The sequence below is a fragment of the Salvia hispanica genome, chromosome 1, assembly GCF_023119035.1.
Source record: "Salvia hispanica cultivar TCC Black 2014 chromosome 1, UniMelb_Shisp_WGS_1.0, whole genome shotgun sequence".
Classification (NCBI taxonomy): Eukaryota; Viridiplantae; Streptophyta; class Magnoliopsida; order Lamiales; family Lamiaceae; genus Salvia; species Salvia hispanica.
In genome coordinates, this window is record NC_062965.1 from 13,839,967 (window position 1) to 13,855,870 (window position 15,904).

Sequence of the window (15,904 nt, forward strand, 5' to 3'; positions counted from 1 at the left end):
TGTAAAACACGTATCTTAGATTAGCACAACGTAAACAGGCACAAAGAGAAGAGAAGGTCAATTGTTCTAAACAATTTTTGTTTTTTTTCCTTATAAAATGTAAACCTCTTGTTCCTATTAAATATCTATAACAAAGAACACAACGCATTACAATTCGCACTTAACGAGGACTGCCAGTTGAAAATTAGACATTTCTTCACGAAAAAAACCCCCCAAAAATGAGAAAATAAGACCGAAGCTAGAATTTAGCTGCAGATTCAGTTAAACCATATGAATTATAATAATTTGACATCATGTTTACCTCACTGTACAACTAGAAGCGGGCATCGGGTTCAAGAGCTAAAGCTGCTTTTCGCCCGAGGAAGAGGGTGAGGGCGAGGGTGACGTTGATTTTGAATCTTTCTCCTGTGCAGCAGAATCTGCATCAGCTTCTACTTTGTGGTTCCCAGGTTCCGAGGCAGGAGTTCTCTGATTATCGGCCGATGCATCATCTCCACTAGTTTGAGTGTCAACATCAGATGGTGCATTTGAAGCAGCTGGGAGATTCCCAATGCTGTTGCCATCTTTTCCAGTGTTATCAGAGGCCCCTGAACTAGTTGGGAGATTCCCGTGGCTGTCGACTTCTTTGCCAGTGTTAACAGATGCATTTGAAGTGGCAGGAGGATTCCCAGATTTGTCGACTTCTTTGCTAGTATTAATAGACGTAAGCCACAAAAATTGCAACTTGTGACCTTGCCATGATTTACCATGAGAGAAAGCCCTCTCAGCAGATCGTCGGGTTGTAAAGGAAACACGGGCTGAGACATCAGAAGATGAAACTGAAGCATCATTAGTCTCTTGGGGTTCCGACTCTTCCAGTACCACCGAAGCAAGATCACCATACGATGAGAAGTGCTCCTCCAGAGCAGCAACCTATATAGCATATCATCATTTGGCACAGGAAAAATAACAGTAATTTTCATGATGAATTGAATGCCGGCCACACATCTAGAAGGCAGATATTTATGCAATTAATTTAAAAGAAAATAATGAGTTTCCACCACTCAAATACAGAAATAAACTTGGAGCATGCATCAATAACCATTTGATGGGTACATCTCACCGGAAAAGAAGAGAAATAGAGAAATATCCTTCAAGTAGAAATATGTGTGAAAAATACCAAAAGAAGTATAACTTACATTTGCAAGGTCAGATGGTAATGGCGGAACAACTTTGAACACTGTGGGCCGATTGTCCAGCTTGAATCTGTTTGCTACAAATGGTGTCCCTGTAGGTGCTTGCGGACGGAAAGAAGGTTTCAAAGGCTCATGAATAGGCATAGTTGAGGTTGAAGCACGTGTCACATAATGCTGTTCAGACCGGGTATTCTCAATGGACATGCCTTCTCTTGGTGATGACTTGGAATTTTCCGTTTTTGACTGATTAGGTGGTGTTTCACCTTTAATTTTCTTTGTGGTCGAATCTGATGCTGGAATATCCTTGCTGCCCACAGCCTGAAAAGGAATAAATAGGTGAGGGTGGAAACCTTAGACTCGATCAGGGGAGAACGAAGATAAGTGATGCTTTGCAATTATGTTAATTACTTGACAACAGTGACTCCATAATAAAAGGAAAACCAGGAGAGAGGAGAGGAAACACAAGAATGGAGAAATACAGCAACTAAACTAAAGCAACTGGGCAGGCTGGAGAAGAAGATTGTTCAGTCTGTTCTATATACTCCTTTGTAATAAACAATATTTTGGTAACTTAACCAATCCCCCACCAAAAAAAACATAAAAACAACGAACAGGAAAACTAAAAAAAACATGATATAACAACTAATTTCTGAAAATGGTCACTTCTCTTTTCCCACAAAAATCCCCCTGATCAGAAATAAACCATAACAAGCTCAAAATTTCATCAGCCATCTATTTCATTATCCTATATATACTACCCACCACACACCTGCTAGTTTAAATATGTCAACTTCAGCTAATGAAACATCACGGTTTTTAAAATAATGAGAGATGACATGCTAAACAATTAAACGGAACAACTCTGACAGTCACATTTCAAATGAAGAATTACTTGTTTTTGGAGTTTGTCTAACTGGCGCTTGAACTCATTTCGTTTCTGATCCAGCAACTCCTGTTTCTTACGAAGTTCTTCCTTCAAAATCTCCAAACTCTCAAATTTCTTTTGCTGTAAAGGAGGGGCTTTGGAACCATTTGTAATTGCTGACTTGGGATGGTCAGAAACCGGGTGTTGACCAACAGTAGCATTGGAGTTGCTATCTTTTCCAATTACAGGATGAGGATTTTCTTTTCCTTTGTCGAGAATAAATTGATTAGAAACGAGAAGATGTGAAGTTCCACGGGGTGTAATTGGTGCAGCATTATAGCCACTTATTCCATCATCGGGTATATTATTTCGATTTGCCCACCAAAGCTTGATAAACCGATTGCCCATTACAGCATCGGGTGCCTTTAGTGCTTCTGCTGCTTCTTCCCTTTTAGAAAATTGAACAAAAGCCCATTCTGTTTGCATGGGAATATAAATGTCAACAACCTCACCAAATTTCTGAAAATGTGAGAGAAGATTTTCCTTCTTATTGTCTTTTAGGGGAATGTAATTGACAAATAAAGTACGGAGTCCCCTTTGAGCTGGTGTTCGAGTGTCGCGAACAAAATCGCTCTGTTTCTTTCCAAAGGACTCCTTCACAATTGATCCATCTCCATTAACATTCATCCGATTTTCTTGATTCGGAACATTTGAACGATCCGTGTTCAGAGTTTTCACAATCTTGTTTTCCTGTTCTGAATCATGTTTTGAACTGCTTATTCTTCCCCACACAGATGTACTTTGGGATCCACTAGTATTGGCATTTCTGAGTGGACGATCATCATTAAGACCTTCAATTGATTCAATGTTATGCCGGTTTGGAAGGTCCATGTCCATAAACGACTCAGTTTCATCAACATTTGCTTGATTTAGTGCTACTAGTGCTGCCGTTGTCTCAGGGTTATCATTTTCCCATAAAGGTTGATCTGGATCATACACATCAGATGTCGATGCCCCTGCCATGGAACCTCCCACAACACCATCATTCAGGCCGTAACCATCTACATTCATTCCAGGCTTGCTACTTTTTGCAGGAAAAACTTTGTTGTTGACAGGTAACACTCCTTGTGCAGAAGACGCTCCAAGAAGTTGCGAGCCAGGAAGTGAAACAGGGAGATTGAATTGTGAAAGGCTCTGAAATCATGATAAGTAACTAATCAAGACTTTATAAACCTATGGCACTCGAGAGTAAATACACACACTTATAAATGAGAAGTTAATATCGATGCATAACTGATTTCAATACAGAAGTAACAAAGCATTTGTTTACCAAAAAGAATACAATTATATTGTAGGAAGAGGCTTACTAGTTCGTCAGCAAAGCTGACTACACATCATATCTATTGAATCCAAAATGATACTGAGACTACTCTTGACCTATGAAGACATCTCAAGTCTGTGCAACTGAAAGTTCCTTGGGAATTCTATACCAGGGGTTATTCATGTTGAGATCCTACCAGTAATAAAGATACAATCAACAACACAGGTTCTTAATCACAAGTCACAACATGTAATTTTTGCATGCTTGGTGGCTGAAAGAAATGTTCAAGGAAATAAAATACAGTTCATGCTGGAAATATGTAGCACAAGGAAAATCACATGTTCTGCACCTGAATAAGAATGTATTCTTCCTACAAGACAATATCATTTTGCAAATGACACTCACTAACCACCAAGAGAATTCCATAAGACCTAATGAATATAGCTTGAGAACAAATAAGTTAGAAATAGGAAAGGTTGCACACCTGAACATCTTCAACAACTATACGATTAACACCATGTTCCATCGGGCACATGTCTCCCCTTAAGCAAAACCCACGCTCCTCAAAGTCTCTACACCGTTGCCGTGGAAGCCCAACATTCGCTGGTGGAATGATAGCTGGTCTTAGCGGTCCTTGCAAACCAAGGGGGTGAAGTGAGTCAAGTCCACCATTAGGTAAGCCGGGAACCAGCCCAAATGCATTCCAAGATGTACCATGTGCACTAGGAACATTTGACAAGCCCCTCCCAGCAAACATAGCAGAAGGAACAGGCCCGGGTTGAACTATTTGAGAAGCAACATCAACCAATCCAAACCTTGCATCATGAATGCCCCAAGGAACAGGTTCCCTTCCCCTACCCCTGGCAAAGCCAACTTCACCTGGTAGATTTTGGTTGCCTCTGATCCTTTGGTTCAAATCCATAGGAGCTTTGGAAAATGAGCCCTGGTTGAAACGTCTCTTGTCAAATCTAGCAGGAAAGTCCCTGTCTGAAGCCATATTGTAATTTCTCCAGGGTTCACCTGATTGCGGGTCACCATCCCTGTAAGAATAACCATTTTCAAAAGGACGATTTCTTTTTCTGTATGGTCTTTTCAAATGGTTATCAAGAGAATCCCCTTCCTGAGATTGAGAACGAGCCTCCTGCCTACGATGCTTGTGGTTACGATCATCATCGTCATCGTCACCTTCACTGATTTCTTTCTCCTCGGTATCACTCGCTACATCAGAAGATGAAAACCCAGGTTTTTCTGGAGAAACCTTGAGCTCCATGGAATGTTTGTAATGGACAAGATATATCAGGTTTCTTGTGTTACTCCAACAATCCTTACAGCATATTCGGAAAATAGAGTATATATATAGGCAAAATATGTCTGCAAATGGCTCCAAGACTGGAAAGCCAACAACAGAAGCAAAATATTGTTAGGGCACCTGGCACAAAATAACAAAGCATAAGGCCATTATAAACCAAAATAACTAAATCAGTCTGTTTGAAAGTATTTTGTCAGAAATTCAGTTCATGGTATGAATGGTTCATATTGCCATAGTCCAGTAATCTATCATATCAGGCAGATGAAAGTTAATGAACCAGAGAGCTCCAAATGTCAAACGCCTAAGGATGTGCAGTCGTGCACACATAAATGAGATTCTCAGATATAGAATGTTTGACATTTCAACCACACAAAAAAAATAAACTAAAGCTTTTGAGCACTAGACAAGCAAAGACTGAAGGAACCAACAATGAAAATATGAAACAGGTTTCATTGACCTGACCCCTTTCGGATTTCTCGAAGCATTTCGAACATGGCACAAAAGAAAGAACTTTAAAGATTCAAGTTATATGCTTAAATCAAGATGCAATTAAGACAGTCTAGTGTCTACACAGTCATGTATGCACATACTTCCTTTTCTATGCCTTGAATTTCAATCTCTTTCTAAATTAGATATATTTCATTCGAAATTGATGCACTTCTTGAAGTACCTCCATTCCATCATTCCAGTCCGGCATCACTCTAATAACAATAAATTATGATTTTCGGTATCATGATTATCCCTGCAAATTTTTTATGCATAAAAAAATCTAAAAAGCAACCTATTAGCTTACCATGACAATATGGTCGCTTACTAACTACTTTCAGGATAAACAGACAACTATAGGCTGGTGATGCCTTCTCTAAATCTTAGAAAAAACTGACAAACCTGCTTATTATAATGGGGATATCTGTACTAATGTGGAGAAGTTAGAGGTCATCAACTATTACTACAATAATAATCTTTAAGATGATATCTTCAAAAAGTGACATATAAATCTAAGCCAAAAACACTCAAGTAAGTTTTAGATGGATGCAGAATATCTGCAAGTTTGGGCACTCATTTAGTTTCTGGACTAGGATAGACATCTATAAGACACTAAATGTCCGTGTGTAGCACAATACCAGGCAAGGGGTTTGGTGTAGATACTAACACGTGTCACTAGAAGTTGGAAACAGCTTTCAAATACCGTTCTTTATCCGTGCATTCAATATGAGGATGACCAAATTATTTCAGAATCTCGACATCTTCATCATATTACACACATTTAAGTCATTTTCTTATTAGCTAACTACAAGCTGACCTGTGATACACATCAGTCAGAAGTCAGAAACAAACTAAACTTCGTTCAGTGACATTAGGCATTTGAAAATGTTCGACCCCAAGCTCAATGCTTTAGACATAGACTCACAGGGCGAGAGTTGGGAATTCAAAAATATAAGCGTGTGTGCACTAGCACAAGATAATATTTTGTAGGAACGCCGAATTGTATCAGGTCTATACTAGTAATAGATAATCATAAAAATTGAAGAGACATGAAGATTCAAAAAACTAACAACCACATCAAACAAGTTTTTCAAGTCCAGCCCTAAATTCGAATTCAATGGTAGCCCATAACGAATAAAAGTATTCAAAGTGAAGGCTAATACTGAATATTCCACATTTCCAGGCGCTACGTACCATAATCACTTCTAGCACAAAATCAGACGAACCAGAAATAGCTTCATCAAACATTAACCGCAAACCAACGACGCGATTAAAATGCTATAATTCGTAGCATGTGCAGAACTCATACAAGAAACCTATAGCTCAAACAAGAAACCTAATTGAAAACTGAAAAAGAGAATGAAACAGGCAGCTGAAACTAACCTGGCAAAATGGGATTTGCCTTCTCCTAGGGTTTTAATTCCTTGTTCCTGCAATTCGTAAAAACGCATCGCCTACGCATATAATTCCATCGGTTTGCGATTCAATTGAAGCTTCCCAAGAAATGATCCTCCTAATTTCTGTCTCCTTTCATCAAACACTTGATGTACGCCTATCTATGTGAGGAGCTGTGGTCTGTTGGATGAATAATATTTTCCCAGTTTCCTCTGTGTAACAAGATTGAAGAGAGATGAATCAAAAGTTGAATTTGGGGTTTTAGTTTACAAACTAGGATTGGATTAGGAAAATGGTTAAATTCAATTGTGGTCCCATATGTTCAAGAAATTGGAGATTTAAGCTGCTCTTGTATTATTTGTGCTGTATAAGGTGTTCGGGAAGTCTTTGCAGTGTGGTGCTTTATTTTAAGTGTTATTCTAGATTGACCCACATATATTTGTTTTTTTATTAATAAATTATTTATTTGAAAATTATTTATTGTTGCCAAGTGTTTTAGAATGAGATACCGTGATTATACAGATTTATACAATTAAGATTAGGAGTTTGGGACATACTAATATAGGAAAATTATCAGTTAAATCAAAAAAATTGGTTGACTTTTTATCAATCTCATAACTTATAAAATTATCTAATTTAATTATAACTTTTGTACGGTTCTCAATTATCCCATGCAATTAAAATTTTGATAAATTTATTGTGAATTTTGTATTTTTCTTTGTTATATCTTCACCAATTACATTTTATCTAAAATCGACCATCGTAATATAGAGCAATGCTAAATTTATCAATAAGTTAATCAAAAATAATTCAAATAACAAATATCATCAAATTCTTATATTGGAAAATTGAGAAATGCGCAAAAGTTATGATTTAATTAGCGAATTTTACAAGTTATAGAATTGACCAGAAAACCCAAAAATCGTGAATTAAATATCAATTTCCCTTACTTATATAATAAATATTTATGGAATTATGATTCTTTCTAACTGTTCCTTTTATTGAAGTACTCTTAGGATTAAATATTCCATAACCCCTCGCCAATCAATAAACATCTCATTTTGTTATTTTCACCCATCAACTAATAAATATCAATTTTTATTTTTATTTTTTTATAATGGATCTAATATTTCACTAACTTTATTTCACTCACATTGTATTATAAAACTAATGTACAAAAGTAGGACTAACCTTCCAATATCATGTTTCTACTAACTCTTTCTACTCCGCACTACATTTCTTAAAAGTTGTTTTATGTTAACTGCGGACTTGTAATCGTGGAAAATGGAATTTGCATTATTTATGTTTCTTAAACTCGAAAACACTCTTTTATATTATTAGAAAATCTTTAATCATATTTCTAATTCTTTCTCAATTATGTTCTTCTCAATCATGTTCCTTAATCACTCAAGGGCACGAAATTCTCTGATATTTTCTAATAAATATAAATCTAATATTTAAAGTTTAATATTGTAACATACTCCCTCCTCTACCCTTAGGAGTTCCGGTCACTTTCACGAACTCGTTTTGTAAAAATGATAAAGTAAAAAAAAAGAATAATGTTGGGAAGAGTTTCTTAACATTATTCTCTCTCATACTTTACTATTTATCCACTTTAATTATTTATTACTATTATTTTTACAAAACAAGTGCACAAATTTGACTGAGACTCCTAATGGCGGACTGAAGGAGTATCTTCTAGTGTTAGAGACTTTAACTTAATGAATGTCCAATTAGCCGGTCTTGGAAATTTTCAGTAACAATATAGAGGAATTTATCTTTAGGTTCTAGATCTTTTTACAAATATATTTGAATGTGGGAATTATTTTCCAAAAAAAAATAGGTTCATCGTTTAATTTTTATTTCAAAATAACAGTACTATGTCCATTGCATCATACTCGTCTCTCTATTAATTAACTTAAACGATTTTGAGGAGCATATGTCTTTATTCTTATAAGATTTTGATACTGATTAGTTTTTGATACAAATACTTTCTAGTGAAAAATAAGAAGTGAATATTATGGATTGCAATTGCAAATAATAATGATAATAACAACAGTGTAAATCTAATTATAGTCAATCAAACTTATGCAGAAAATTTTATTTCATATTCCATTAGTCGGAAATACATTTCCTTGCTTCAAACGAAATACATCGCTCATAATCATCGAAAAATCAAAACAACAAAAATAAAAAAAAGCCCCAATTTCATCTCAATTAGGGCACCATTTTCCCCAAATCAGCTATCAAAATCAAAACACATAATCAATCACCGAAACTCCAGTAGGATTCACCCATGGCACCTCCACCGCCACCAAGGAATCCGCGTACCCGAATCTCACATTCCCGCCGTTCACTTTGACCGCCGCCGGCCTCTGCGACGCGTACACCTTCATCTCTCCGGTTCCCTTCACTCCGATCTTCACCGATTTCGCCCGATCGTTGTACGCCACCGACTGGATCGCGCCGCCGGTGTTGAGCATGTTCACCAGCCCGATCGGCGCGAACTCGACGGAGGTTCCAGCCAAGGTCTTCACAGGAGAGACGGTGATCAGCTCGAAATTGAACGGATCGAGCTCGACGGCGATGGTGTCGGAGGCCTTGGAGAGGATGAGCTTCTTCTCGCCGTAGAGGTACATCGCGAATTTCTCCACGCCGTCGACGGCGATCGGGTTACGGCCTTGCTTCCACTCGATGTCGCTCGGGCCGGTGGTGGCGGAGACCGGGCGGGAGCAGTCGGCGAAGCACTGGTTGCGCCGCTCCTTGCGGTCCCACCCGCCGCCCTGGCAGTTGAATGCTCCGATCACTCCGGTGAACTGTTCAATTTGGGGCACAAATTAGGGCGGGAAATGGGAACGGAGCATAGTAATTTAATTTTCAATTAATTGATTTAGTAATAATGATATAAATAAAAAAAATAAAATGTGATTTTTAATTTCGAACCTTGTTGAGGTTCCAAATCTTCAACATGGTCTTGCCATCGTGGAGAGGGTCTAGGAAGAGGCGGTCGCGAGAGGGCAGGGCGTAGTAGTCGCAACGGAGGATGGTGCCGTCGGGGAGCACGAGGCTCTTGAGCAGCTCGAAGTTGTGCTTCCCGACGGAGTCACTGACGTAGATGGGCCCACCAGAGATGGCACGAGACGCTGCGTGGAACAACGCGCAAGGGTGGGTCGACTGGAACATGTCCCAGTCGGGGTGGATGAAGTTACCCATCCACAAACTGTTGTAGGCGCAGTGCACCATGTGGCACCCTTGCAGCCAGAACGTGTCGTTAGGGTCACCCCGGTCACCCGATTCGTCGGTACACCAAAAGTCGTCACCTGTAACATCCAAACACCCCCAAAATAAGAAATCAAAACTGAAATTCAAAACAAAACAAAACACGAATATTAGCTAGGTACATACCAACACGGCCGAGACTGATGGCCTCGGTCCCTAGGAACATGAAGTCGTTGCAGTGCTCCATGCTAGCAATGACTCCGTTTCCTTTGAAATGGTTCTGAACCGACTTCGTCAGGGCCTTGTAGTAATCCTTTGCTAGATCCACTCTACCACCATAGTCCTCACACAACATTTCCAACAACTACATACATATATGTATTGGAAACATAAGATTTCTAGCAAAAAAAACATAACAAAAATTGAAGTAAAAGTACTACTATTACTTACATGGATGACATCAACTTTGATTCCATCAATCCCAACAGATTCAAGATGGGAATGCATTCCTTCATACATCTTCTCAGCCAGCTTAGGTAGGACAAGCCCAACACCATTGTTCACAATCTTGTCAACAGCAAGATCTTCCATAGTTGTCTTAAGCCCAGGAGTAAGCACAGGCTCAACCACCTTCGCCTCGGGCAGGCCCGGGACACCGGGCCTAATCCCGCCCCAGTACCCACACAGAGCGTGCCACACGTACACGTAGTCCACGCTCGTGTAGGTATCCTTCATATCCCGGATGAAGGCCTTCATCCCAGTGTTCGGGCCGGGGCCGGTCTTGTTCGGGCTTTTATAGTCCCTGAACTTGTAGTTCTCCTCGAACTTAATCAGCCTGCAGGGCATCTGCTCTCCGGCCGAAGTCCGGTTCATTCCCTCCGTCGTGAGGTCGTCCTCGTCGTGGCAGATCGACTGCCACCCGTCGTCGATGAGCACTAGGCCCGGCGGGCAGCCGCCGTCGACAAGGCCCTTGACACCCTCCATCACTCCTTCGGGCTGGACCGTGAGGTAGAAGGCGTCCCACGTGCACCACCCGAACTTGTCGACGATCCCGGGCGGCGTCTTCTCCTCGAGGAGACGGAACGTCCCGAGGTGGTGTCGCCCCACCTTGATGGCGTCCTTCACCAGCGTGAACGGGTCGTCCCCGGCGTGCATGTAGAGGGACGCCTGGAAGGACGACCCGTTCACTTTCGTCGAGCCGCTCTCGACGCACAAGTCGATGAAGTCGTCAATCCCGGGCTGGAGCGAGGCCCGGAATTGGCCCTCGATAAGGGGCAGCAGGACTACATAGGGCCTGTCGTTGAATCCCGGGCCCTCGGATTTGTCGAGGACGACGATCTGGGTCTCGCGCTCGAGATCCGACCCGTTCGACCCGATCCAGTGGGTGGTCCACCACACCTTGAAGCGGAAAAGGGACATGAATTTGATGTTCTTGAGCTTCCCTATGGGGACGACGTGGTGGCTCTTGGCCTCCACGGCGTCGAACCCCACGAAGCAGCCGGGGGAGGTGGCCGAGGCGGCCGCCTTCTCCCCGACAGCGTAGGGCGAGGGAGCCGCCGTGATGTTGAGAGGGACGTCGGAGAGGATGACGTGATCATTCACGACGAAGTTGGATTCGTCGAGGGTGATCACGGAGGTGGTGAATCCGTCCACCACCACGGCGGCGTTGGAGCCTCCCTTGCTCAAGCTCGGAGCCATTTCTCAAGATTTTGAGAGATGATGAAGAGAGAAGGGAAAGTGTTGTGAGTTTGGTGAGGAAGGGAAGGGAAGGGTGAAGGTTTATATAGATGAACAAGCAGCGCAAAAATGGCTTGTGGAATATGGAATAAAGGGAGAAGTTTTGTTACTTTCTACACTTAATTTTGGTGTTAGAATGAATGTTTGAGGGATGAAATTTTGTTTGAATGGATTATGGTGTGGGAAAATGAGGATTTGATTTATAGGTGAAGTTTGAATAGTGAATTAGTGATCAAGTGGAGGAGATTGAAAGAGGATGAGGTGGACGGTTGGATTTTGCTATTTAAATATTGGACTATTTTCGATAGGGTAGCGGCAGTGTTGTGTGGGGTTATGTAATTAATTAACATTATCCGAATTAAATATTTCAGGTTCTCTATAAAACTTATTGATTTGAGTAGACTTTGATTAGGACTACAGATACGATTGAAAGATTTTAAATTCAATTTTTATAGTATATTGGTAAGTTCAATATTTAGTTTCCCCTTTTTTTTAAAGTAATAAATTCGGACTTTTTTTTATAAAGGGTATTGTGAATTGCCTATTTCAGAAGGAGTGAATTGGCTAATTTAGAAAGAAAATCTTTCATTATTTTGTGGTCATATTAAAATAATTATATTCGTGTGAGTGAATTGATAGGAGGATCTTTTGATCGTGTTGCAAATAATAGAAAGCTGGCTTGATTTCACATATTATTCTCATGTATATTTGCACCTCTTCTTCACAATTTTACGTAAAGAATCTTGCTATATTTTTACCTGTTTCGTGAGGTTTTTATGACACGGCCAATTTATCCGTTGACATCTTTTATATTATGATTAAAATCTCATATTCTCCAAATTACATTTTTTACTAAAATATCTTAACTATATTAAATTACCAATCATATATACAATTTTTTTGTTAATCATGTGATCATATAATTTTTTTTTGATTCGCTATAAATCAAACCAAATTTTTTTTATCGCATAGTACAATGTAACTTGGTACCATTATTCTACACAAACTAATTGAGAAACTGAATTATGGGAATTTTTAAGACACACGAGAAAAACAACACGTACAATGGCTATTTGGTTCCGAATTTCCAATCAATCGACCTCATATTTTGCCAATCATTTAAATAATTCTTGCATATGTGGATGATGTTCAAAGGTTGGTTTGATCAAATATGCTGATGCTTTATTTATCCGATGATGATAACTTCATCTTCATAGAATCTATATTCTCTCTTCTTTTCCATATTTTCAGTGAGCTTCCGCAAATTGCTGCTATGGACTAAACTTTCTTTTTATCCACATTTGCAGTTTAATTTGGGATTTGGGCTTCAAAGTGAGAGGGGGGAAACAAATATTTATTCTTTTTTTGTAACTTTGTTTCCTCTTTGGCATTTGGTGTTGCCTACAAAGTTAAAGCATAAAACAAAGAAAGGACAAATAAAGAGAAAGTTTAATTAGTCCTTAGCAGGCAGCAATTAGCGGAACTGGAATGTAAAGAAGAAGAGAGATATATGAACGTATAATATATGAAATGGGGGTAAGTACGCAACTCGTTACAAAATATTTCACATTTACTTAAGGGCTTGATGATAGAAAAAGTACAGAGGCTAAAATGTCATTTATGGGCTTGAAGATAGTTTAGAAATTGTCTAAAAATGAAAAAATACCTTTAGTGATATGACATCAAGGGGTGCGTTTAAATGATAACTTTTCTTAAATTGCTAACTTGTTAACTCATCAACGTAGTGTATTAAAAATATCAACACGATCACATTAAAATGTCAACATATATTTGTGTTGACATTTTAATAAACTGTGTTGACATTTAAACATCAATGTCAACATAATGTATTAAGATATCAACTTAAATTTATGCTGACATTTCAATATCACCGTGTTGACATTTTTAATGTATTGTATTGATGAGTTAGCAAGTTAGCAATTTAAGAAAAGTTAGCAATGGATCACACACCCTGACATCAAACTATATTTTAAAATTTTTAGTGCATAGTATTTCATACCAATCAAAAGTTAAACGACCAAAAAAGTAGTTTTCTCATAATCTAATTAAATGCAGTTTTCGGGAACAATAATTCAAAAATACATGAAAATTATTTTCAATAATCAACTTATATAAGGATGGATGAACAATCTGAACAATGTTACTCAATTTTCATGAAAATATATTAAATTAACGACTTATCAGTATACAAGTTAGATATTTGTTTCAATTTAATTTCCTCAAAATAAAATATATTGACGTCAGGGTAGCAATTAAAAATGGCCAGTTCAAACCAATTACAATTATTTTTGCAATCCCATTTATTTATTTATAGATTTTGGGAGCATGATTCTAACCCATTTTATTTTATTTTTTAAATTACTTTATCTCGAATATTAACTTTTTAGTATCTGCAATTTTAAGGCAAATTCTTGCAGCTTTTTGCCAATTCGATTGCGACCAAATTGTGAATTTTCTCTTCTGAAATTAGTGTAATTACGTATATGCATATGTCTCGTGTACACCATCGCTCACGCCTGTACGTATACAATTAATCGAATTCAATATTAATTCTAATAAATCAACTTAGCAAAATTAACGCCCAAAACGCATAATTGATTAAAATAAAACAATTCAAATTATTTTCTACCAAATAATTGAATTATTACATTCTTAAAAAAAAAATCAGAATTTATATATAAGTGTTCGCTTTCACAAGCTTATTTTTCATAGATACGATCGTCATTTTGTGCAAAAGGAGAGAGCATCTGCCCACCCGCTTTACCTTCACTTATCATTTCCACAAAATCCAAATTAAATAGGAATAAAGTTACCACTCTTTACAATTGGTATATGCACATTTATATGCTACTCAATTATCACTCTTTGAGCTACCTTCGACACCAAGAATTGGTTTCTATTTTTTAAATTTAATTAATTTTGCATTCATAATTAATGATGGTATAATTGGAATATTCAATTTATATAACTCTTTAGAATAAATAATACTCCTACTATGATTTCTATTCGTAAGTACAATTATACATACTACAAATTTTATCCAAAAATATTGATCTTACCTAATTGCATAAATAATTTCTATTGTATATGCATCCAAATTTTATACAAAAATTATTCATCAACGTATCTACGAGTCCAGAAACCTAGTATTCGTATATCTTCAATTTATAATATACAAAATGGGAAAAATGATTTGCTATATATTTAATTTGATTCTTTTACAGTAAATAATGTTATTATATTTTAAATTTTATCTAAAATTAAAGAAAATCAAAGCTCAATTTATTCGTTTTTTTATAACTTCAATTAAATGGATGAAATAACTGAACAAATATGAATTTTATAAAATTAAGGTTTAGGGTTTACATTTTTAAAATTAAAAATATCAATTACATTTTTAATGTATTAAACTTATAGTATTGTATATATAAAATAAATAATGTTAAATGAGCATGAAGTATGAAGTGGGAGTGATGCTCATATAAGATGGGTAGTATTGCACATTCAAAATGTTCTTTTACCTATTTTTAAATTTTAGAAGTATCAAATCACCGTCTTAATTTAAAATACACAATTGAAGAGGAAAAAAAGATAAGCCTATTTTTAATTTCAAAAATTATTTTATGAAAAAGCGTGTGAACTTTTCAGTAGATGTGTCCCCACAACTTGCGCGGCCCTCTTTTACGGCGGTGGCTCCACCGCTGGGGCCCACTAAACCGCCGCCCACGGCGGAGACTCGCTGCCACGTGGACGTCGAGAAATAGGCTAAGAAGAGTGCTTAGGAGACAAGTAATGTGTTTATGTTGGGACGAATTCAAACATAGGATTAACTAACTATAACTGCCGCCGCTGATATCTAATCTCCACCGTTGATCTCTCAACTGCCCATTTTTTTCAGATACTACGTTACACTTGTGCCAATGGGTTGATGGCCACGTGTTTCTGATTATTTGACAAATACATTAATTATTATTACTTTTCTTGAATTTTAGATTTGGTTCGACCAATAATTAGTGGTTGGGCGCGCGTAAGAATGAGGTCAAAAGATTTTGTTAAGTCTAGAGCAAATTAGGGTAAATGGATAATGTAGTATAATAGGTATAATATATAATTTGAATTTAATTGAAAACGTTATAATAATATATACTCTCTCGGCGAATAGAAGTCTCGTTTTTTCATTTTAGTCCGCCGTGAATAGGAGTTCCGGTTTATTATTACTTTTCTTAACCTTTCTTAAAATCCGTATCGAAAAGAAATGAAACTCCTTTTCGCGGATGGATGAAGTATAAAGAATCAAGAGTAAACTATAAAAAAATCAGATGGACAATGAAACACCTTAGTAGTTGGAAATACATTTCTCCTTCATTCAATATTTG

The 15,904-nt window shown here is 37.7% G+C and overlaps 2 protein-coding genes across 3 annotated transcripts; both read right to left on the minus strand.

The window, feature by feature from the left end:
- Positions 1-51: 51 nt before the first annotated feature.
- On the minus strand, positions 52-6,826 carry LOC125200864 (zinc finger CCCH domain-containing protein 41-like). Of its 2 annotated transcripts, none has more exons than XM_048098674.1 (5): positions 6,540-6,826; positions 3,846-4,750; positions 2,068-3,234; positions 1,179-1,493; positions 52-912 (listed from the first exon to the last, which is right to left on the minus strand). In XM_048098674.1, exons 2-5 carry the CDS (start codon positions 4,629-4,631, stop codon positions 340-342), a joined length of 2,841 nt encoding a protein of 946 aa, XP_047954631.1. In that variant the 5' UTR covers positions 4,632-4,750; positions 6,540-6,826; the 3' UTR covers positions 52-339. The 2 variants fall into 2 exon arrangements, with proteins under 2 accessions (XP_047954631.1, XP_047954630.1); XM_048098673.1 differs by having other exon boundaries at positions 3,846-4,790.
- Positions 6,827-8,637: 1,811 nt separating this feature from the next.
- Positions 8,638-11,661, minus strand: LOC125201102 (probable galactinol--sucrose galactosyltransferase 5). The gene is made up of 4 exons (XM_048099026.1): positions 10,221-11,661; positions 9,957-10,134; positions 9,495-9,871; positions 8,638-9,367 (listed from the first exon to the last, which is right to left on the minus strand). The coding sequence occupies exons 1-4, from the start codon at positions 11,466-11,468 to the stop codon at positions 8,804-8,806; spliced, it is 2,367 nt and encodes a 788-aa protein (XP_047954983.1). The 5' UTR covers positions 11,469-11,661; the 3' UTR covers positions 8,638-8,803.
- Positions 11,662-15,904: the final 4,243 nt, after the last annotated feature.